Below are 23,687 nucleotides of genomic sequence, written 5' to 3'. Positions count from 1 at the left end.
TTAACTTTGCTCATTAACCGCTTATGAGGGACCTTATCAACATCCTTGAAGTCCAAATAGACAATATCCACTGGTTCTCCTTCATGTATGCTAATTACACCCTCAAAAAAAACTCTAGTAGATTTGTCAAGCATGATTTGCCTTCTGTAAACTCAGGTTGCCTTCATCTTTTCTGATGCTTTCTAAATGTTCTGTGATCATGTTTTGACTCTTGCATTTTCCCCTTTGCTGATTTTAAATTTGTGGGCGGCACGGTGGCACAGTGGTTAGCACTGCTGCCTCACAGAGCCAGAGACCCGGGTTCAATTCCCGCCTCAGGCGACTGACTGTGTGGAGTTTGCACATTCTCCCCGTGTCTGCGTGGGTTTCCTCCGGGTGCTCCGGTTTCCTCCCACAGTCCAAAGATGTGCAGGCCAGGTGAATTGGCCATACTAAATTGCCCGTAGTGTTAGGTAAGGGGTAAAGGTAGGGGTATGGGTGGGTGCACTTCGGCGGGGCGGTGTGGACTTGTTGGGCTGAAGGGCCTGTTTCCACACTGTAAGTAATCTAATCTAATCTAATCTAATCTAAAATTAATTGGTCTATAATTATTTGTTTTCTCTTCCTTTGATTTGAAATAGTGGGGTTACATATGCCACCCTCCAATCTGGGGAACTGCTCTAGAATTTATAGAATTTTGAAGATGACCACCGATGCATCCGCATTTCCAGAGCCACTTCCTTTTGCTACTCTATAATGGAGATTGAGGCCTTGGTGATTTGTTGGCCTTTAACCCTGTTAATTTCCCTAGCATAACTTTCTTAGTAATACTGATTATTAATATTCAATTTCACCCTCAGTAGACTCAGGAGAGCACAAAGGACAGAACTAAAATATGTCAAAAGGTGTGGTGCTGGAAAAGCATAGCTGGTCAGATAGCATCGAAGGAGCAGGAGAGTTGATGTTTCGAGCATAAGCTCTTCATCAGGAAACCAAAATATGTGTTCAATTCATCTGTCATTTCTTTGTTCTGCCCTGTAATTTTCCCATCTTCTGACTTTAAGGGGCCTAGATTTGTCTTTACTAGTCTTTTTCTCTTTGCTTATTTTTATGGGAGGTTTTACAGTCAGTTTCCGTGTTTCCTGCAATTTTACTCAGAATCGATTTTCCCCCTCTTGATCAAACTTTTTGTCCTCTTATGCTGCATTCTTAATCCTCACTTGCTGCCTTTACTGGCAATTTTATTTGTCTCCTCTTTGGATCTAATACTGTCCCTAATTTCTTTGTAAGCCATAGTTGAGCCACCTTTCCTCTTTTATTTTTGTGCCAGACAGGAATGAATAATTGTAATGCATGCATATGTTCTTTAAATATGGATTTTTGCCTCTCTATCGTCAACTCCTTTAGTACACTCTTTCTCTTAACTCCATTTCCACCTATCATTTACTCCTTCCCCACTCCCTCTGCCCCTTCGTTCGCATATAAACCAATCTTTCCTAGCTAGTGAAGAAAGATCGCTGGACATTATCTCTGCTTTCTCTTCACAGATGCTGCCTGACCTACTAAACTTCTTTAGCAACTTTTGATTTTGTTCCAGATAATTTATTATAGGTATTATTCCTAAAGAAAAAACATTCAACAACAACTTGCACTGATATAACACAGAATACATAGTTAATCTTCCCATTACAGCCAAGATATTGAATATTCTTCATTAAATATTGCCACAAATTGTTTCTAACCCTCTCAGAAAACAGCCTGATCTTTGGTTTATTTCAGCCCTCTACTATGTCAACTATACCCAATCCATCCTTGACAGTTCGTGTCACATACGTCCCTTTTATATAGATTCAAAACCTTAGTTTCAGATTCAATTACATTACACTCACCTTTATGAAGAACACCATCATATTAATGCAAATCCATTAACACAGCTTCAAATGTAATTCTGAGCATTTACCTGCACTGGTACAGGTGGGTTATCTTAATTATGTATGTCAAGAATATTTAGAATGGTGGATACAATGGACCCAGCTATTGAAATATTTGAACATGAACAGGTTTGGTTATTGACAATGGTTAATTGTATTAGTATGGGTGGGAGTGATTGAATGGGATTCATTGCTTTTTAATATTTTTGAGGACTCATGCCCAATGGATTGCAAAAATTGGTTCCTTTGAAGTATTGAGGAAATACATTTCTTTAAAAGGACACTGGAACACACACTTTGAAGTGTTATCCTTCAAAAGTCGCATGTTTTAAGCTAAGTAAACAGCCAAGATTGATAGACGATAGAACTGTTTGGATTTGCTGGATTTTGTCTGTCTGACTTTATGGTTGTCAGGAGCTTTGGCTTTTTGAGTTTGTTTCGAGTTGAGTTTGAGTGTACTGGTGAAGAGAGAAGACCTCAAGCTCAGCCTTTGCTACCTTTCTGAGAAATTCTGAAGCACTGAGACAGCCTTGTCATGTTTCTTTAAGTTTTGTTTTTAGTGATTCAATAATTTTGTTTTTTTAAAGGTTGATGCATTTTATTCTGAACTTTTTGTAGATAAAATATATAATTGATCAAAGTGTAACTAGTTAAAACATTTAAAGTTCACGTTGTGACTAGTGGAGTAGTTGTACTGGAGGAAGGTTGCACTCCTCTATCTCTTGGTTATGTCATATACATTAGCTGATGGAACTGAGTGGGTTGGAATTTGGTGGTGAATGTTCAAAAGTTGCATTTCTCTTAATAAAATCTATAAAATATGTAAAGAATGGGCAGCAGTTCTATCCTTCACTACCTGGCTGTCTGATTTGTAACATGAAATATCACGGAAGGCTTCTGGTTCCCCCATCTGCTTCACACAAATGCTGATTTTAAAGTGGCAATGCACATTGTACAGTGTGCAAATCAGAGTCTGATGATGTCATAGAGCCCCGACTGAGGAGGGGAGTACCTGGCATTCATTTTACCTTGTGCTCTTCTGAAACCTACAACCAGTTATAATTACTTATCCAGTATAGAACTATGTGTTGTCACTTTTTCTCAAGATTTCTTTAATGAATGAAGTGACATTTTAAACCAGTGATCTGACTAGTAGCTTTTGTAGGTTTTATAAATTCCTGTTTTTAATTTGGAGTGATTAATTCATATGCCAACCTTTTGTTTTAATCCAGGTTTGCTTCAGCAGGGGATGATGGTGTCGTGTTTGTGTGGAATGTCCAGGTTTGTATTTTTTTAATTGCTTTTGTTAAAATATCATAAAGATATAAATACTTGTATTCTTTTGAGTAGCTGATCTATGAAGATCACAGTAAAAAATCACAACATCAGTAGCTTTTCTTTGCAGTGCTTCAAAGCTAGTGCTTCCAAATAAACCTGTTGGACTATAACCGGTGTGGTGAGTTTTACCATTGTCCACCCCAGTCCAACACCAGCTCCTCAATTATAAAGATAGAGGCGGCCCTAGGTTTGATCCAATCTGTGCTGTTATCTAATCGCAGCTGCAAACAACCAAGACATCGCTGAAATAGGAGAAGAAAATTACCCATAGTTTCTGATTATTGTCCAGCAATCATTGCCATACTAATGCAGGTTAAGAAATTTAAGAAAATGTGGTCTGGTGGTTTATTTACCTACATCAGCAAAGTGCATTCATAACTTGTTCAAGGGGTCATTTATCAATGGGTGATTAGGATCTAAAGAAACCATTCTAGTGAAGTGCTGTCCCTCTCGAAGGGAATGAAAGAAAAACACATGAGTAAATTGTAACCAAAAATGAGAAAGGCATTTATTACTCTGCAGGTGGGAAGAAGTAATGGAGTTTATCACTTTCTCCTTTTAAATATCATTATAAGCCTTAGTTAATTTATGTACATGTCTTAAATGCAGATGCTAGAGATTTAAATAAAACAGTACTTTGTTTATATAAGCAAGCCTTATTTGTCTGAAATTTTGATTTTTTTTAAACTTTACTTTCAACTGCAATTTATCAAAATTCCTCACATGGTGAGCTTTGGGGCGTGCAGCTGACAGTACAACAGGCATCCAGAAGATGGTGCATTTTCCCATTACTTGTCATACGTTGAAGCTGTAGACTGATTTGATTCATCTCTGGATGAACACTTACAAAATAACTTTTATTTAGCAATTTCAAATTTTGTTTCTCTGTCAATTGACTTGTCTGTAGCTATATTTAAGATGATTATATTTCCTTTACTTTACTTTAATTAAAGTTACAACTCATGATAATCTGTATTTCGAAGATCGCTGTAATATGAGCCTTATAATAATGGTGTTGAGATCTTCTGGTCTTAAAATGATCTTTTGTTCTTAAACAGGAAATGCAAATTCATTTTCAATGATTGTCTTTTTTTTGCTTTGTGGGTAGAAGGCAAAATTATTTCACTGTTAGGAGAATAGTGTACTTTAAACAAGGTACACTTCGTGAAGTTCTATTACATATGAAAGGCTCTTTGTGATCTGTGACATATTAAAATGAAAATTATTGATCACTATTAAGGATGTAGAACTTATGATCCATTTGTAAAGAAGAGTACAAGCAAAAAGTGATCAAGGTACCTTATCCAGAAAGTTTGCATCTATAAATCTCTAAGGGAGGCTGAAATTATACTTTTTGTATGTTAGACGTTCTAGATAATTGAAGAATGACCATAACTCCATAGAAAGTTAATAGAATTGCAGTTGATTCTGCTATAATGGGTGTTTCTTCAATGCGAATTGGTGTTAATGTGATTGAAAAATTTAGACTATTATTTATGGAATGCGAACTTTCCTTACCTGTATTGGCTATAATGCGATTCCAGCCCCGTTAGTTTAAAAGGCGCGGCTATTGCGCAGGTTATGTTTATATATTGTGGGCAGTTTCTCAACTGCACATGCAAAGACAATTCAGTTCTGTACAGGGTTTCAATTTGTATAAGATTTAATTACGTTTTTGGAATCCATGTGTGCTGATTAATACAAAGTAAATTGTACAGTTAAGATAGATATATTTTATATATTTAAAGCGGTTACGACAATTATCAACATTTGCAGTTAATAACTAAAGGAAGTAGAGAGCGCAATCTGAATTCAAGAATGTGGCTGGATAGAAAGTAGGCTCATAAATGGACAATAACTCTGTTAGTACTGTTTTGGACAGCCAAGCGTTTAGAACTGGGTTAAAGGAGGTCTTCAAACAAGCAGTGTTCAGTTTTGCAGATACTGAGAATGGTAACAGTAATGAATAACAATATGAGCTAATACAACATGCAGATGAGATGAAGGTTGGATGCGCGGTAAACATCAACAAAGATTGTAATAAAATTTGAGGACATAAGCTACTGGAATGGGTAGCTGCATAGATTAAATTCAATGCAGAAAAGTATGAAGTGATACATTTATTAGCAAAATTAAGGAGAGAGTGCAAAATAAATATTACAATTTAAACGTTGTCAATTGCGATAGAGATCTGGAATGTTTGCACATATTTACAAAGTTGCAGGAAAGGTTAACAAAGCAGTTAATAAAGGATTTTATTTTCTTTCATGGGACATGAATGTCATTGGCTAGGCCAGCTTTTGTTGCCTACCCTTAATAGTCCTTAAACCGAGTGGCTCTCTTGGCCATTTCCGTGAACAGTTAAGAGTAAAACACATTTGGTTCTCGGGTGACAAGTATGCCCAACCAGGTAAGAGCAGCGATAGCTGGAGTAAGCTGTTACTGTGGAGTTTGCAAATGTTTACCTTTTTCATTCAGAAAATTTTAAAGATGTTTTGCATTGGATATTGATGAACTTCTGCAAATTGTGTAATATAAAGTGGTCTGATGAATTCAAGTTTTTTTTAAAATAAAAGATATGTCTTGTGTCTGCAGACTGGAGAAAGAGTTCATGAACTTCGAGGCCATTCTAGACCAATCACAGCAATTGCTGTCTTTCCATCAGTCCACCATTTACCGCCAGAAAATCGCCAACTTCTAACGGCCTCTTCTGATAAGACTGTCATTGTATCCTAATACCTTCTGTTCCATATATCTGTTGTGATCCAATCCTAACAGAGCACTTAAAAAATTTACTGTTGCTAACATCTGATTTGCAGTATTAGTCAGCTGGCTCCATGATGCTAATGTTTTCAACTATCAAGTTTGAAAAAAATGACCAGTTTGATTCGGCAGGTTTTAAACCTGCCAACTGCTTTAGTTTGGAAAATCGGTTATAGTAAATTGAATTGGTAACACTAATTGTGATGATTATGAAAGATTGTAGGAGACCACATAGTGGATTGATAAGTGACATATGCAGGCCAATGAAGAAATGTGAGGTAGCACATTTCAAAATTAAAAGTTGGGAAAGGAAATACATTTTATCAGTTAAAATTTCAAGTGAAGTTTAGGACTGGGGAGAGTGGCAAAACAAATAGATCAAAAAAGCCATAAAAAAAACCCCAAAGAAAATCCTCTTAGTTTTATATTTAGCTGCATTCCATACTAAAATGTAATGGCATGAAGAACGTGCACAAGACCTTTAACCGCATTTAAAAAGTATGAAAGCAACAGTATCATCTTAAAAGGATTTAATGTTTATCCTTTTTGTGTGGTTGTTTTTCCAGCAGTAATTTGTAACCTTGAAATGCATGCTGTAGGAATGTTCTGGAAGAAGTAAAGAAAAAATTCTTTTCAAAAATAGTGAATCATAGCAAGCTTTGAGAAGATTTGTAGCTCAAGTTGAGGTTCTGGACGTAGGTTTGCCATCCAATAGTGAATCCTATCTGCAAGTGAATAGCGAAGTTGGTCAGCAGGGTGTGACCTGCTGTCCTCCTGTGTTAACTCAAATGTTGTGGAGATGCCAGTGTTGGACTAGGGGTGGACAAAGTTAAAAATCACGCAGCAACAGGTTATAGTCCAACTGGTATGCTCCGAAAGCTAGTACTTCCAAATAAACCTGTTGAACTATAGCTTGGTGTTGTGATTTTTTTTAACCTTAACTCAAATGCGATCATCTGAGTCAATCAGGCTTTTCTGTTCCTGATTGATACTCTGTAGCTACATTGCAAAGAAAATAAATCCCTTTGAGTTTCCACAACAACATGGAAGTTTCAGGTCAATCCGTACCTAAAACCTGCTCCGAACTGCTCAGATTTCAATAGCTGTGACACGTTCCACCACAGCAGTTGAGAGAATTCACATTTGAAAACAATCGGCAACATTTCAACACAACTTTCCAAACGAGAAAACCATTTCCCTCCATCTCCCAACATTAATGGATCCTTTTTAAGTAAAAAATGTTCTGGGATCTAGATCTGCATCTTTGCCAAAATTTTAATAATTTTTCTTGGATCGTATCCTCTTTGTGAACTATGTATCCATCCATCAGGTTTGGAGATTTATTGTTACAGATGTCGACTAACAAATAGGCTTAATATCACCTAAAGAAAGCTGCAATGGTGAAAGCAAGCAATGTTTCTGGTTTCTCCCACAACTCTCATTCCCAGTAATTTAAAGAAAGGTCAGTGTATCCTGCAAGGGACTTCCACATTCTCCCCCTCCACCCTCTCCTCCTCCAGCACCTGACTTTGCCTGTGATTGGTCAGCCCCGATTGGCCCATGGAGAAGCCATACTGTAAGGTGAGGGAAACCTTTTCTGAAGTTTTGCACAGGTCTGTGCTTTCTATAGGCTACATTTCAGGGGTGAATTTGCTTGCCACCCCCAACTATTTTAAAGCCTGGTCTTTGCCGACAGACATGTGTTGTTATGTTTAATACCTCAGTTTATTCATCTTTTCTAAACAGCTGTAATTGCTGATGTGACAAATTTCAATTATTTATTAATGACAAGCACTTGTCTGAGATCACTAGTCTGTTTGGGCAGAGAACCTGTTCAGATATGCGAAGTATTTGAGTTCTTCAAAATTAATTTTGTATAGTTTTTCCTTTACTGATGCAATACGATTTGGGATTTACACACTGGCAGCCAAATCTATTCATTGATGGATTTTCAGTCCTCTGTTAAGGTAAGAAAAATCTATAAGACTTATTGATTGGGTATAAGCTCCATTATTTTATGCATCTCTGGTTAAGTGGCTTCAGGAGGAATATTATCAACAAAAGTCTTTTTTTGTTTAAACAATTCTGCAGTTGCTGGAAATCTGAAATATAAATAAAATTCTGGAAACACATAGCAGATCAAGCAGAATCTATTAGGGATCATTGACTTGAAATGTTAAACGCACTTCCCACCCTAGGTACTGCCTGATCTGCTAAGCTTTCATAGAAATTTTTGGATCACCAACATTTTTCCTCTCATTTCAATGTCCTGTTTCTTTCTTGAATGTCCACCTTGTTTTCTTCTGTTTGATGTGATTCCAGTTTATCCTTTCCCCTAGTTACATTAATTTCTGTTTCTCTCTCGAAAAAGCAAACTTTCCATAGTCCCAGAGGATACTCTCATTAGAGAGACATGACTAATGATTGGTGGCCATGCTTCAGATGAGAGGGCAGCTTGAGATCTTCATAGGAACCCCAGCTGGTATGGGAATTGAACCTGCATTGTCTTGTATTTCATTATGCGTTAAGTGGAACTTGCTTCTACAACCATATCTTTGTTCTGAGCAACAGTCTCCAAGTTTCATAGAGGCATAGATATATGGCACAGCAGAATGCCATTTGGCCAGTTGTTTCTATGCCATCTGAAAAATAGCTGCCTTCAGAGATTTATTACTCCATCATTTGATGTGTTTCCTTACTTTGATATTTCTCCCAATGTCCATGCCCTCACACCTCTCTCGGGTAAAATTCCATTTGCAATTTTTCTACCCACTTTGAATAGTCCATTGATATCATTCTGCAGTCTTGTACAGCTTAATGGACTGTCCCTCTCAACTTCGCCACTTGCCTGAGGTATAGTGATTCTCCAGGTAAGCCATCACTAGTCATCTGACTCCAGTGAGAGAACAGTCTGATGGTCCTCAGGGACTATAAAACCTTTACTTTTACTCATTCATCAACTCCACAATGAAATTTTGTAATCCTGCAACTTCCTCCATCACGTTCCCTGCAGTTAAGTCTAAATCACTGTATGGCACAGTCAACACAGGGTCCAGTATTGAGCCTTGAAAAGCCCTTCTGAAACAATCTTCCAGTTCTAAAAACCTATATCAAGGTTGCCCAACTCTCAACTTTCGATTAGATCCCATGAGCTCTGGCTTTCTGACCAGTCTGTCATGAACACTGTATTGAACACATGACCCACGATAATACCTCAAAACTTAAATCAAGTTGATCAGCCACACGTTTTCCTTCAATATCCCTGCTGACTGTCTCTGTCTCTGCCTCTAATTTAATCTGTGCCTTCCAAAATTACATTTTCTTTTCCAGCACCTCGCCCACCACAGTGATTAGGCTCTAGATTGGAGTGGTGCTGGAAAAGCACAGAAGTTCAGGCAGTATCCAAGGAGCAGGCAGAGCCTCTATTCCTGATGAAGGGCTTTTGCCCGAAACGTCAATTTTGCTGCTCCTCGGATGCTGCCTGAACTGCTGTGCTTTTCCAGCACCACTAATCCAAAATCTGGTTTCCACCATCTGCTGTCATTGTTTTACCATAGTGATTAGGCTGATTGGCCTGCAATTACCCGAAGCTATTTCTTCTTTTTTTAACTGATGATGTAACATTAACAATCCGCCAGAACCTTGCTTGTAGCAAGAGGGGTTTGGCAATGGTTCTCTGAGCTTCCACTATTGCTTTTTTGGGCAAACAAATGCATTACAATGTGACTAAATGTGAAGTTATACAAATCAATGTGTAAAAACAAAAAGGATGAGGATAATTTAAATGGTAGTGTATTGGGAAGTGGGATCCAGGAGTTCTTATATGCCATTCAGGGAACTTGCAGGCAAGTGCAGCAAATAACTAGGAAGGCGCATGGTATATTAGCCTTCATTACAAGAGAATTTAAGTTCAGAAGTAGGAATTTCTTTCTGCAGTTATACAGGGGCTTTGTGAGACCACACCTGGAGTGTTCCATGCAGTTTTGGTTTCCCTAACTAAGAATGGATATCCTTACAGGAAATCGTAGTGGAAGTTGACTGGCCTGATACCAGGAATGGTAGAACTGTTTTATGAGGAACGATTAGTGGCTTGAATTCACTAGATTTTAGAAGGATGAGAGGGGATCGGATTGAAACAGTAAAATCACAATAGTGCGGACAGACTAGATGCAGGTACGATGTTTTCTTTGGTTGGGAGTCCTAGGGGGCATCATCTTAAGATACATGGTAAACTATTTAGAAATGAGATGAGGAAAAGTTTCTTGACTTAAAGGATAGTGATCCTGTGGAATTCTCTAACACAGAAGGCTGTGGAAACCAAGTCATTGAATATAATGAAGAAAGTTTTTTTTAATTTTAAAGGCATCAAGGGGTATGGCGAGAAAATGGAAATATGGTATTGAAATAAAAGACCCACCATGTTCAGACTGAATGGTGGAGCAGTCTCAAAGAGCTGAATGGCCTACTCCTAGTTTGTGTTTCCTATGTTTCCCTCAGTAGCTGAGATGTGTTTCTTCTGGATCTGGTGATGTATCCATTCTGAATGCTAATCATAATACTTTCTCCCCCATTTTATTACCACGTGCAGTTTTTCTGACATCTTCTCAATTGAGGTGTCTGCATTATCTTGCTCTGTTGTGAAGGCCAACACACAGTCACATGTATGTGCCTCCTGCCTTCACTCCTAACTTAGCTTTTTAGTTTCTCATTCTACTCATTTTTCATGGTTAATCTCTTGTTCCTCGTGTATATTATAAAACATTTTTGACAAATAAAATCAAAAAAGGCTCTAATATTTTCATGTCTTTCCTCTGCTTCCTTAATTTCCTTTTCGATTTTTGGCACTTTCTGTATTCTGTTTGGGTACTAGGTTTGGGTGTCCTGCTGCTGTTTCTTTAGGAGAACATGTTTGTTTGGAATCCTTTAGCTGCTGCTTTAAATACCTTGCACTGCACATGACATTACCTTCAGATAGCTATTTCTTGTGAACTTTTGCCAAATATCATCTCAGTATTTTGAAATGGGCATTTTCTCAGTTTACAACTTTTACTCTTTTTCATTCTTACACGAGATCTAACTGAAGTATGATCACTACTATTAAATCGTTTTCTCACTGGTGTCCTTTCCATTGTTGAGATTTATTTCCCAAAACTAAGTACAGAATAGTCATTTCTCTTGTTGGATTTGCTACATTCTATAAAAAATTTCCTGAATTCCTTTAAAGAATTCTGTTACTTTTTACACTGCTTATACTCCTAACGATACTGGCATTGATGTTTGCATCTATGGAAGATAGGTTGATGGGGATGAGGTAAAGTAAATTGTTCCCTCTTGTCAGTTTCCTCATCACCTGCTATAGACCCAGTCTAGAAGTTGTCCTTTAGAGCATAAAGAGCAAGAGAAATAGGAGAAGACCATATGCCCCCTTGAACCTGCTGTGTCCTTCAGTACTTTCATGACTGAGTTTTTGCTTCAGTTTTATTTTCTTGTCTGCTCCTAGTATTCAATAACTTCCTGACTGACACACATCTCCCAATCTTGGGCTTAAATTTGTTCCATTATGGAGCACCCACAACCCTCTGGCTTAGAATTCCAAAGTTTCGCAACCTTTTGAGTGAAGAAATGTCTGCCTCTCAGTCCTAGATTCCTCAGCCAAGGGAAACAACAGAATCTTGGTATTTCCCAGTTGATCCTTTTCAGATCTTCTATGATTCATGTCTCGGTCTTTAGACTCCGGAGAGTATAGGATCGATCTGCTTAGCCTCTCATCATGGGTGAGCCCTCTCATTCCAGGAATCAACATAATGAATCTTTGCTGTATCATCTCCATGGCAAGTATATCTTTTCTTGGATATGGATACCAAAACATGCATGATTCTTCAGAAGGCTCATCAGACTTGAAACATTAACTTTGTTTCTTTCTCCAAAGATCCTGCCAGATCTGCTAAGTTTCTCCCACATTTTCTTTCTCTTTCAGATTTCCAGAATCCAGAGTATATTATTTTTATTAATTAATCTGTAGATATGGTCTCACCAAAGCCCGAATAATTGCAGCAAGACTTCTTTATTCTTTCTTTGATCCGTGACTGGATGCTATTGATGCTGTTTTTTTAGATTAGATTCCTTACAGTGTGGAAACAGGCCCTTTGGCCCAACCAGTCCACACCGACCCTCCAAAGAGTAACCCACCCAGACCCACTTCCCTCTGACTAATGCACCTAACACTATGGGCAATTTAGCACGGCCAATTCACCTGACCTGTATATCTTTGGACTGTGGGAGGAAACCGGAGCACCCGGAGGAAACCCACGCAGACACGGGGAGAATGTGCAAATTGTTGGCTATTTTCTTCTGTGCCTTGATTGGTTGATCAATCTGCCTCCTTCACTTGCATATTGGAACAAATTTCAAATGATCTATTGCTTCCCTATTTTTTATTTGACAATTGATATAATTGAGGCCTGTTCTAAATGAACCAAATGGGAGAGCAGCACAGTGGCTCAATGTTTAGCACTGCTGCCTGACAGCGCTATGGACCCAGCTTTGATTCCAACCTTGGGTGACTCTGTGCAATTTGCATATTCTCCCTGTGTCTGCATGGAATGTGTAGTTTAGGTGGATTGGCCATGTTAGGTTGCTCCATAGTGTCTAGGGATGTACAGGCTAGATGGATTAGCCATGGTAAATGTTGGGTAATGTGGATGGGACAGAGGGCTGTGACTGGGTGGGATGTTCTTCAGAGAGTCGTTGCAGAGTTGATAGGCCGAATGACTTCTTTTGGCACTGTAGGGATTCTATGATTTAGATAAATTACTTTTCCTCAAAGGAACACACACTTTGTTTTAAAAGCTAATCATCTTTCCATTCCCTTGCATGGAAGCAATATGCTGTAACCATACGTGTAAAATTATTGGAGTGGATGATCTGCACATTTTGCATATTACGAGTCTAAGAATTTGAATTAAAGGTTGTCTCAGGATAAGTCCACTGGTGGCTAATGTTTTAACAATCGTTGTGTTTGCAATTTTATCATTTAGCTTATTTTGGCAGTGTCTGATGATTATCGAAAGACTTGACGTGTGGTTGTCTGGAGCAGATAAAGTATGCACTTGGAACTGTCAAGCAGAATTGCTCTGTAAAACAGCTTGCTTTAAAGATGCAGGTATTATTTTAAACTGCTCTTATTCAGGCATTTAGTTCCATATTTCACGTTTTATTACAAGTATGTTTATTTCCAAGATAAACTTTCAAGAAACTTTTTTTCTTGGGAGAACTAATCTTGCATGGAAAATCGCAGTATTAAATCAGTTTAACCTATTACTAATATGCCTATATCAACTTGCATATAGGGCATTCAACACAGGAAAATATATCAAGGCATATAACAGTGGTATCAATAAAAATGTTTTTGACATCCTTTGACACTTAGACATGGAAGGAGAAATCATGAAATGTGTGAAAAAGCTTGATCAAAGAAGTAGGTTTTTAGGAGTATATTAACGGGAGAGAGACGTTAAAAGGTTTAAAGAGTTTGCGGCTAAGGCAGCTGAAAATACTGCTACATATCATAAAGTAATTGAAATCAAGGACATACAGGAGACCAGAATTGGAGAAGTCTCAAAGATCTATACAGTTGGAGCAGGTTCCATTGAGGATCGTGAGTGCATAGTTGGTAAGGACTTTAATTTTCATCACAGTCTGGCATTGTAATATCACTAAACAAGCTCGTTCAGTCATAAAGGAATATCTGTCAGGCAGAAAGGGGCTGAGAGAACTAGGAGACAAAAAAACCACTTGATCTTGCATTTACTAGTTGACCTATCACAGATACATTTGTCCACGGCAGTATTGGTGGAAATGGCAATCAAATTATCCTTTATAGAGATGAGTAGAGTAGCTTTTACTTGTCACTTCTGCCATATACATCTGATACAGAAAAAACGAGACAGCGTTCCTCCAGGACCGAGGGTGCCACATGGACAGCACAAACTACACAATTTGTATATGGCATAAAGTGTGTAAGAAGCACAAAGCACACAAGTTAGTGTATTGAAGAATGATAAACAATAGACATTTTTCTAGCAGCAATTTGAAGTCGTGAGAAGAATTTCAGATGGGAAAGAGTCCGATCATAGTGTGTTAAGGAGCCTGATGGCTTGGGAGAGGAAACTGCTGTAGTCTGGCCATGAGAGACCGAATGTTCCAGTATCTTCTGCCAGATGGCAGGACAGAGAAGAGTTTGAATGAGGTGTGTGTGGGATATTCCACAATGCTCTTAACCTTTTGGATGCAGCGTGTGGTGTAAATGTCTGTAATGGAGGGAAGAGAGAACCTGGTGATTTTCTCAGCTGCCCTCACTATCCCTTGTAGGGTCTTACAATCCAAGAAGATGCAATTTCCAAGCCAGGCAGTGATGCATCAGCTCGGGGTACTCTCAATGAACCCTCTGTAGCATATTGAGAGGATGGTGGGGGTGGAAGGTGGGCTTTCCTCAGCCTGTGCAGAAAGTAGAGACGCTGCAGTGCTTTCTTGGTTATGGAGCTGATGTTGAGCGTCCAGCTGAGATTCTCTGCCGGGTGGTGTACGCTGAGAAATTTGGTGCTCTTCATGATTTCCACAGGGAGCTGTTGATGTCCAGCGGAGAGTGGTTGCTCTGTGCCCTCCTGAAGTCAACAACCATCCCTTTTGTCTTGTCCACATTCAGAGACAGATTGTTGCCTCTGCACCAGTCCGGTAGCTGCAGCGCCTCCTCTCTGTATACTGACTCATTTTGCTGAGACCCACTGCCGTCATATCATCAGTGAACTTGATGATGTGATTCAACCTGTGCATTGCTATACAGTCATGTCAACAGTGTGAACAACAATGGACCGAACACTCAGACCTGTCTCCTCAACCCCCCCCCACCATGCTCAGTGTTAGAGGCGCTGTTCCTAATCCGGACTGATAGAGGTCTCCCAGTCAGGAAGTCCAGGATCCAGTTACAAAGGGAGGTATTTAGGCCCAGCAGACTCAGCGTTCCAATCAGGTGCTGAAGAATGATGGTCTTAAATGCTCAACTAAAGTCTATGAACAGTAGTCTGATGTAGGTGTCCTTCTCCAGGTGCGTGAGGGCCAGATGGAGGGTGGTGGAAATGGCATCATCTGTTGAACCAATGGGTTGATGCGTGAACTGCAGGGTGTCCAGTGAGGGGCGGGGGGGGGCGGGCAGCAGGGTCTTAAGCCTGATCACGAGCCTCTTGAAACACTTCATGATGGGTAAACACAACAGGATGGTAGTCGTTGAGACAGGACACTGAAGACTACTTCGGCATGGGGATGATGGTCGCAGCCTTGAAGCATGTTGGAACGATGGTGTAGCTCAGGGAGATGTTGACTATGTCCTTGAGAACATCTGCCAGTACGTCAGCGCATCATCTGGACACTCTGCCAGGGATGTTATCTGGTCCAGCAGGCTTATGTGGGTTGACTCTGCATAGGGTCTTCCTCATGTCAGCTGTGGTAAAACACAGCACCTGATGTAGACTTCCTTGCTGTGATGCCATGTCATGCCTCAAACCGTGCATAAATGTTCAACTTATCCGGGAGTGAGGCATCACCAGCACAAGCAGGTGATGCTGTTCTGTGGTTGGTGATGGCCTGCATACCCTTCCACATGCTGTATATCGCCACTGTCCTGAAAGTGGCTGTGTATTCTCTGAGCGTGTGCACACTTAGCCTCTTTGATGGCTCGGGTCATCTTGGCCCTTGCTGTTGTTAGGGCCGCCTTATCTTCTGCTCTGAAAGCGGAATTATGGGTCCTCAGCAGAGTGCGCAAACGTTTGCGATCATCCGTGGCTTCAGGTTGTGGTTAGAATTGATGGTCTTGGATAAAACAATCTTGAAGGACAGAAATGGCTCCTGCTGGCCAGGTTTTCACCTGCTTCAGAACCAGTTTGACACGTCTGACGAGCGGTGTGTATACTGAGATTACTATAACAGAGATGTGGTCTGAGGAGCCATGGCGGGGCTGGGCCTCTGTCCTGTCTGCATTGGAGATGTTTGTGTAAACCAGATCCAGCGTGTTCTCCCTTCTCGTCGCAAAGTCCACATGCTGATAGAATTTAGGGAGCACAGTCTTAAGATTTGCATGGTTGAAATCTGGAGCAACAATAAACAGACTGTCAGGACGTGCGTTCTGCAGTCCACCAATAGTCCATACAGTTCAGAGTGCTTCCTTAACATTAGCACTGGAAGGAATATATACCCCAAATATAAGAACAGCAATGAATTCCTGTGGGAAATAAAACGGTCTGCACCTAACAGTCACAAACTCCACCAGTGATGAGCAGTAGCGACACTAGCATGGCGTCTTTGCACTATTTTGTATTGATACAGACACAGACCCCCCCACCCAGAGTTATCGCACAGAGCTGCATTTCCGTTGGCGCGAAACAAGGCAAGCCCATCTAGCTAGATGGCAGTTTCTGGAACTCTGTCGCTGAGCCATGTTTCCATGAAAACAAGGACACAACAGTCTCTGAACTCATGCTGAGGTGCCTGCCACTGTCTGATGCAGAATAGTTGGTTGTCCAGGGAGTAGACATTGGAGAGCAGAATGGAAGGGAGAGCTGGCTGGCTTGGGTTTGTTTTTAGCCTGGTATGAACTCCTGCACATTTACTGCCCCCTCGCACTTAGCCTGGCATGAACTTCTGCCCCCTTGCACATGGCTTCTGATGACTCCACACCCAGCTACTGGAATCAGGCAAGGCCGAGGACTGGGGGCCTGGTCTCGGCAGCAAGCTGAGATTTCCCCTATGCTTATCACACCTCTGCCTCCTCGCACACTGCTTCCGATGTCTCAAGACCCGGCATCAGGTGAGGCTGAGGACTGGAGACCTGGTCTCCGAAGCAAGCCGAGATTGTGTAGCTCCTGCTGTAGCTCTCCATCCAGATATGTTTCCACCTGGTTCCTGTACTGTAGCAGTGTCTGCAAACACCGGGTTTCCTGTTTCTCTTGGAATTTAGTAGCTCTCTGTCTGGAGAGGCCCCTGTGAGCTGCTGCTGTGCTGCCATCTTGGAGTTGAGTTGAAACTTTATTGCTGGAACAGCACAGCAGGTCAGGCAGCATCCAGGGAACAGGAGATTCGACGTTTCGGGCACAGGCCCTTCTTCAGGAATGAGCAGAGAGTGTTCAGCAGGAGAAGATAAAAGGTAGGGAGGAGGGACTTGGAGGAGGGGAGTTGGAAATGTGATAGGTGGAAAGAGGTCAGGGTGAGGGTGATAGGTCGGAGTAGGGTGGAGGCGGAGAGGTCAAGAAGAAGACTGCAGGTCAGGAAGGCGGTGCCGGGCTGGAAGGATCCGGCTGAGACAAGGTGGGGGGAGGGGGGATGAAGAAACTGGTGAAGTCCAAGTTCATCCCCTGCGGTTGGAGGGTTCCCAGTCGGAAGATAAGACGCTCCTCCTCCGACCGTCGGGTTGTTGTGGTTTGGCGGTGGATGAGTCCAATGACCTGCATATCCTCGGTGGAGTGGGAGGGGGAGTTGAAATGCTGTGCCACAGGTTGGTTGGGTTGGTTCGTCCGGGTGGCCCAGAGGTGCTCTCTGAATCACTCCGCAAGTAGGCGGCCTGTCTCCCCAATATAGAGGAGGCCACACCGGCTGCAGCGGATGCAGTAGATGATGTGGGTGGAGGTGCAGGTGAATCTGTGGCGGATATGGAAGTTTCCCTTGGGGCCTTGGAGAGAAGTGAGGGGGGAGGTGTGGGCGCAAGTGTTGCACCTCCTGCGGTTGCAAGGGAAGGTGCCGGGAGTGGTGGTTGGGTCGGTGGGGGGTGTGGATCTGACAAGGGAGTCGCGGAGGGAGTGGTCTCTACGGAAAGCTGATAGGGGAGGGGAGGGAAATATATCCTTGGTGCTGGGGTCTGTTTGGAGGTGGCGGAAGTGACGGCGGATGATGCGCTGTACATGGAGATTGGTGGGGTGGTAGGTGAGGACCAGTGGGGTTCTGTCCTGGTGGCGGTTGGAGGGGCGGGGCTCAAGGGCGGAGGAGCGGGAAGTGGAGGAGATGCGGTGGAGGGCACCGTCGACCACGTCGGGGGGGAAATTGCGGTCCTTGAAGAAGGAGGCCATCTGTGTTGTACGTATTTTGAACTGGTCCTCCTGGGAGCGGATGCGGCGGAGACGAAGGAATTGGGAGAATGGGATGGCGTTTTTACAGGGGGCAGGATGGGAAGAGGTGTAGTCCAGGTAGCTGTGGGAGTCGGTAGGTTTGTAGTAGATGTTCAAAATACCAGTTCAAAATACGTACAACACAGATGGCCTCCTTCTTCAAGGACCGCAATTTCCCCCCCGACGTGGTCGACGGTGCCCTCCACCGCATCTCCTCCACTTCCCGCTCCTCCGCCCTTGAGCCCCGCCCCTCCAACCGCCACCAGGACAGAACCCCACTGGTCCTCACCTACCACCCCACCAATCTCCATGTACAGCGCATCATCCGCCGTCACTTCCGCCACCTCCAAACAGACCCCAGCACCAAGGATATATTTCCCTCCCCTCCCCTATCAGCTTTCCGTAGAGACCACTCCCTCCGCGACTCCCTTGTCAGATCCACACCCCCCACCGACCCAACCACCACTCCCGGCACCTTCCCTTGCAACCGCAGGAGGTGCAACACTTGCGCCCACACCTCCCCCCTCACTTCTCTCCAAGGCCCCAAGGGAAACTTCCATATCCGCCACAGATTCACCTGCACCTCCACCCACATCATCTACTGCATCCGCTGCAGCCGGTGTGGCCTCCTCTATATTGGGGAGACAGGCCGCCTACTTGCGGAGCGATTCAGAGAGCACCTCTGGGCCACCCGGACGAACCAACCCAACCAACCTGTGGCACAGCATTTCAACTCCCCCTCCCACTCCACCGAGGATATGCAGGTCATTGGACTCATCCACCGCCAAACCACAACAACCCGACGGTCGGAGGAGGAGCGTCTTATCTTCCGACTGGGAACCCTCCAACCGCAGGGGATGAACTTGGACTTCACCAGTTTCTTCATCCCCCCTCCCCCCACCTTGTCTCAGCCGGATCCTTCCAGCCCGGCACCGCCTTCCTGACCTGCAGTCTTCTTCTTGACCTCTCCGCCTCCACCCTACTCCGACCTATCACCCTCACCCTGACCTCTTTCCACCTATCACATTTCCAACTCCCCTCCTCCAAGTCCCTCCTCCCTACCTTTTATCTTCTCCTGCTGAACACTCTCTGCTCATTCCTGAAGAAGGGCCTGTGCCCGAAACGTCGAATCTCCTGTTCCCTGGATGCTGCCTGACCTGCTGTGCTGTTCCAGCAATAAAGTTTCAACTTTGATCTCCAGCATCTGCAGACCTCACTTTCTCCTCCATCTTGGAGTTGAGTCTCATTTTCACCCACGCCACCGTGTGGGACATTAATGCCATGCTGAATAAGGTGGATTCAGAACTGATCAAGTAGCCCCAAGCTGGGCATCCAAGACATTTTGTGGACCAATAGAAGCAGAATTGTATTTCTCTCAATCTGTCAATATTCTAAGAGCATCAGTACTGGTTCAAGGATAAGTGCAGGAGGCAGTGCTAAATGCAACAAGAAGCAAATCTACAAATGAGTTGCCAATCTAGTGAAACTATAACTCGGGAGCATATATGTGCTTAATGGTGGAAATAGCATGCAATATACAAAGTGAAGTGTGGGAGGTGAGATAGAGATTGATTCTTATTTCTCAAAATTCTCCAGTTAATTTCCTATTAGTAGGGCCAGCAGTGTTTCCTGTCATCTTGAGTGCCATGCATTTTGAGTATGAGGGTTATTGTATCTCTCATGTGTTTTTTTTAATATAAACAGATGTAAGCTCGATGATAGAACTACCAAAAAACAGCATTGCTACAGCGGTCAGGAAGGATATAGGTAAGACTTTTGCGAAAGTTGTATTAGTAAAAAAATGTTTAACTTAACATAATCTGTCAGATGTGTTTTTATTTGATCTAATTTCTAAGGAAATTAGTTATGTACTTATGGTGTGGTAGTAAAAATAAAACAACCTGAAAACTTAGATTTATTATTTAATGAACTTTTGCTATTTTCAGTTATTTTCAAGTTGACGCCATTGTCATCAGAATCTCAGACTTGGGAAATTATTGAGATGAGAAGACTATCAAACCATGAAGATGATATCAGGGCACTAATCAGTGTAAATGGTAAGTTCATTTTTATTTTTATTGAGGATTACCTAGATTAGTTGCCTTAATGCTCATTTTTCGGCTGTTACTGCACGTAGCTCTGACAGAAGGCAGAACAATCCTTTCTTGGAATGTTGGAAGTTTTTAAAAATTAATTCATGGGTTGAGAACATCCTTGGCCAGGCCAGTATTTAACATCCATCCCTAATTGCCCAGAGGACAGTTAAAAGTCAACCACATTACTGTGGACTCCGGAGTCACATATAGACCAGACCAGATAAGGATGGTGGTTTCCTTCCCTAATGGACATTAGTGAATCAAATGGGTTTTTCCATGGTGGATTCATGGTCATCATTAAACACTCAATTTCAGAGTTCTATTGAATTCAAATTCCACCATCTCCTGTGATGGGATTTGAGCCCAAGTTCCCAGAACATTACTTTGGTCTTTGGACTAACATTTCAGTAAAAGTACCACTACCTCTACCACGAGGACATCACCTCTCCCTTGGCCATCACCTCTCCCTAAGCCAATAACCCAGAATTATGCACTATAAAAAGTACAGAGGCAGGCCTTCAAGACAATCATTATTAATATAAATTGTACACTGCTGACAGAATGGGAGGAAAACCAGGCTATAATGAGGTCAGAAACTAAGTGATCCTGGCAGACTCAGAACTAAGCATCTACCATTTGCTGTGGAAGGAAATGGTTGGTAAAGAACATCATCAAGTACATTAAGAAAACCAAAAGAACTGCAGATTTTGGAAATCGAAAACAAAAACAGAATTACTGGAAAGCTCAGCAAGTCTGACAGCAACTGTGGAGAGAGATCAGAGTGAACTGTGATCAGTTTCAGGTCCGGTGAGAGTCCTCTTCAGAACAGAAGACCCTTCACAACATCAAATCTGTCAATTTCAAGCTGTGCTACAAGCCCATTGACCTTGCTTCTTATACTTATGTGCATTTAAGTACAACGCCCTCAGTCCTGCTTTGACTGCCCCCTTCTCGCAGTTGTCCCCTTATCTGCTGTGCCTGAAGTTAGATTACTGACCCTTTCTATTCACTGTTTTATTATTTATTTTAGAAACTCTAATAACCTCTATGGGGCTGCCTCTAACTATTTCCATTATTTTCCATGCAACTGAATCCACTATTTAGTTTAAAGCCATACCCACAGCTTTATTTATGCAATTGCCAGAGCTCTCTCCCATTGGAATAGCTCCCTCCTTCCCCAGTACTGGTGCTGATGTCCCATGAATTTGAAACTCTCCCAAGCCAATCTTTTAGCCATGCATTTATCTCTTTAATCTTGTTGACCCTGTGCCAATTTGGTCATGGCTCAGCACCTTCCAAACCCACAACCATTAGGAGGACAAGAGCAGCAGATACATGGAAACTTCACATCTCTAAGTTCCCCCCCAAGCCACTCGACATCCTGACCTGGAGAAATGTCACGTTCTTTCACAGTCAGTGCGTAAAAATCCTGGAATTTCCCCACTAACTGCATTGTCAGTCAACCTGCAACAGATGATCAACAGTTCAAAAAGGCAGCTCACACCACTTACTCAAGGGCAACTAGGGATGGACAATAACTGCTGGCCTGGCCAGCTATATTTATTTTCTACAAGTGAGTATAAAAATTATTTCCCAGTGACCGATGTGAAGCTAACTGGCCTTTCTCTGTCTCCCTCCCTTTATGGATAAGGGTATGACATTGTCAGTTCTCCAATCTTCTGATACTTTTCAAGAATCAAAGCATTCTTGGAAGATTAATATCAGTGCATCTACTATCTTTGTAACCACTTCCTTCCTTCAACATATTACTTGGCCGCTGTTGCAGGAGAAAGCAAGGCATCTTGCAACTGAAGACTAATCGCCAGTACTAAATATAAATGACAGAAGTTGCAAACCTGCTTCATATTTTTTTGCTTTTGTGTATTTTGAGAATTGATAGTGTTCAAAATTTCTTTGCCAGTTTCATTGGATAGATGTGAAATAGGCATTGTTAATCATTTTGAGGAATGTACTACTGCAGCAGCATTTTATACTGCTCAATTGGAAAGGAGATAAATTTTTAGCAAAGTTACATAAGCCTTTTGAGGCATATACAGCCAGCATGGTACTTGAAGTTGCAGTGCTGGTTTGGCCTGAACCAGCATAACATTTGAGAGGAGTGATAATACAGTAGACCACTGGCAGTGCCTCCCTTATATTGCAGGCTTATTATGGTGCCATTGCTGTTTTTGAATAGTTTCTGTTCTACCAATTTGGACAAATAGATGTGGTTGCTCTATTGTTGGAAAGTAACTGTGTCAAGGGTTGCAGAATAATAGCGCTTTGAGTGTCTTTACAGCCCAAGAACGGCAGTGCTTCAAGAAAGCAGCTCACCACCCACTTCTCCAGGGCAGTTAGGTAATTTCTGGCCTAGCCAGTGACACCTACATCCCGTGAATAAATTTAAAAAAATACTTGTGCCAGTAGATGTTTCTTTATCCACTTTTTAGACTTGCACAACCTCTTATAAAGTTGAGCTTGACAGTGTATATAAAAAAAATTGCAAATATTGTTCCCTCAAAAAGCAAACTTCTAAATTTTTTAAGTATGAAAATAAATTGATTGCCAAAATCACAGCTGTAAACCAAAAAGAAAATCCTCAAAAAGCTTTTTGAAATAGTGCTAGTTTAGCTGTTGTTGCGGCCATTCAAAATTAAACTACAGCAAACCTTTTATTAACCAGCACCTATGGGATGAGGAGTGTACCAATATTTGGTTGATCAAGAGGTCCACATAATCAAGGTAAAAACACACATTAAGAAATAGAAAGATAATGCAGGGAGTATGCACACCATTGTTATAGTTCATTTACAGCATAAATCACTTAATGCAACTTTGCCTTGAATAAAATTTACTAGCAGGGTGCCTTCTTACTCGCATCTTCAACTGACTGCTCTGACATTGTGGAGATCACAATAATACAGTAAACTTCTGGTATTTTGGTTATATAATTTCTGCCAGTTTGTCTAGAGTGCTGGTTCACAAGGTGCTATTAATACAAAGTTTGCTGTACAGTGGAATAAACTGAAGCTGGCCTAAGAATCAAAGTAGTTAAATTTAATAATTTTAATAATAATTAGTGTTAACAAAGCTTTCAGCCTCCTTTATTCCACAGTCACTGAGCTGCCATCTTTTACTCATCTTGCCTCATGTCTTTTCAGACCTCACCTTGTCCACAAGACCTCATTCCTACCCCTGCCCTATTCTGAATAAGACGCTTGTCACTTAACTTCCATTCTTAGCCCACATGCTGGTTTTTTACCATTAATGGTTCTGTCTCCTCTGGAATGTCCAAATTGCTGTCATCTCCACTTTTTAAAAATAAAACAATCTGTGAGCCCTTTGTCTTTTTGCACTGCCATCCAAATTTCAGACTGTCACTTCTCTGATCCATTTCTAATGTTCCATCAACTTCAACTCATTCACAGCTG

At 41.7% G+C, this 23,687-nt stretch overlaps 1 protein-coding gene across 4 annotated transcripts in view; it reads left to right on the top strand.

Moving 5' to 3' along the window:
* The window catches only part of wdr41 (WD repeat domain 41), a 62,743-nt gene that overhangs the window by 21,196 nt on the left and 17,860 nt on the right, over positions 1 to 23,687 (top strand). For all 4 annotated transcript variants that reach the window (XM_088000352.1, XM_088000351.1, XM_088000354.1 and 1 more), the window contains 6 exons: positions 3,143 to 3,191; positions 5,844 to 5,975; positions 7,916 to 7,978; positions 13,062 to 13,173; positions 19,865 to 19,927; positions 20,107 to 20,217. In XM_088000352.1, the coding sequence (XP_087856478.1) occupies positions 3,143 to 3,191; positions 5,844 to 5,975; positions 7,916 to 7,978; positions 13,062 to 13,173; positions 19,865 to 19,927; positions 20,107 to 20,217 (530 nt within the window). The remainder of the gene's footprint in view (positions 1 to 3,142; positions 3,192 to 5,843; positions 5,976 to 7,915; positions 7,979 to 13,061; positions 13,174 to 19,864; positions 19,928 to 20,106; positions 20,218 to 23,687) is intronic.

The sequence above is a fragment of the Chiloscyllium plagiosum genome, unplaced genomic scaffold (genome assembly GCF_037043375.1).
Source record: "Chiloscyllium plagiosum isolate Xiang-an unplaced genomic scaffold, Cpla_swu_hap1 HiC_scaffold_2, whole genome shotgun sequence".
Taxonomy (NCBI): Eukaryota; Metazoa; Chordata; class Chondrichthyes; order Orectolobiformes; family Hemiscylliidae; genus Chiloscyllium; species Chiloscyllium plagiosum.
Note: the sequence above shows the minus strand (reverse complement) of the source record. Positions and strands in the feature narration are given on the sequence as shown.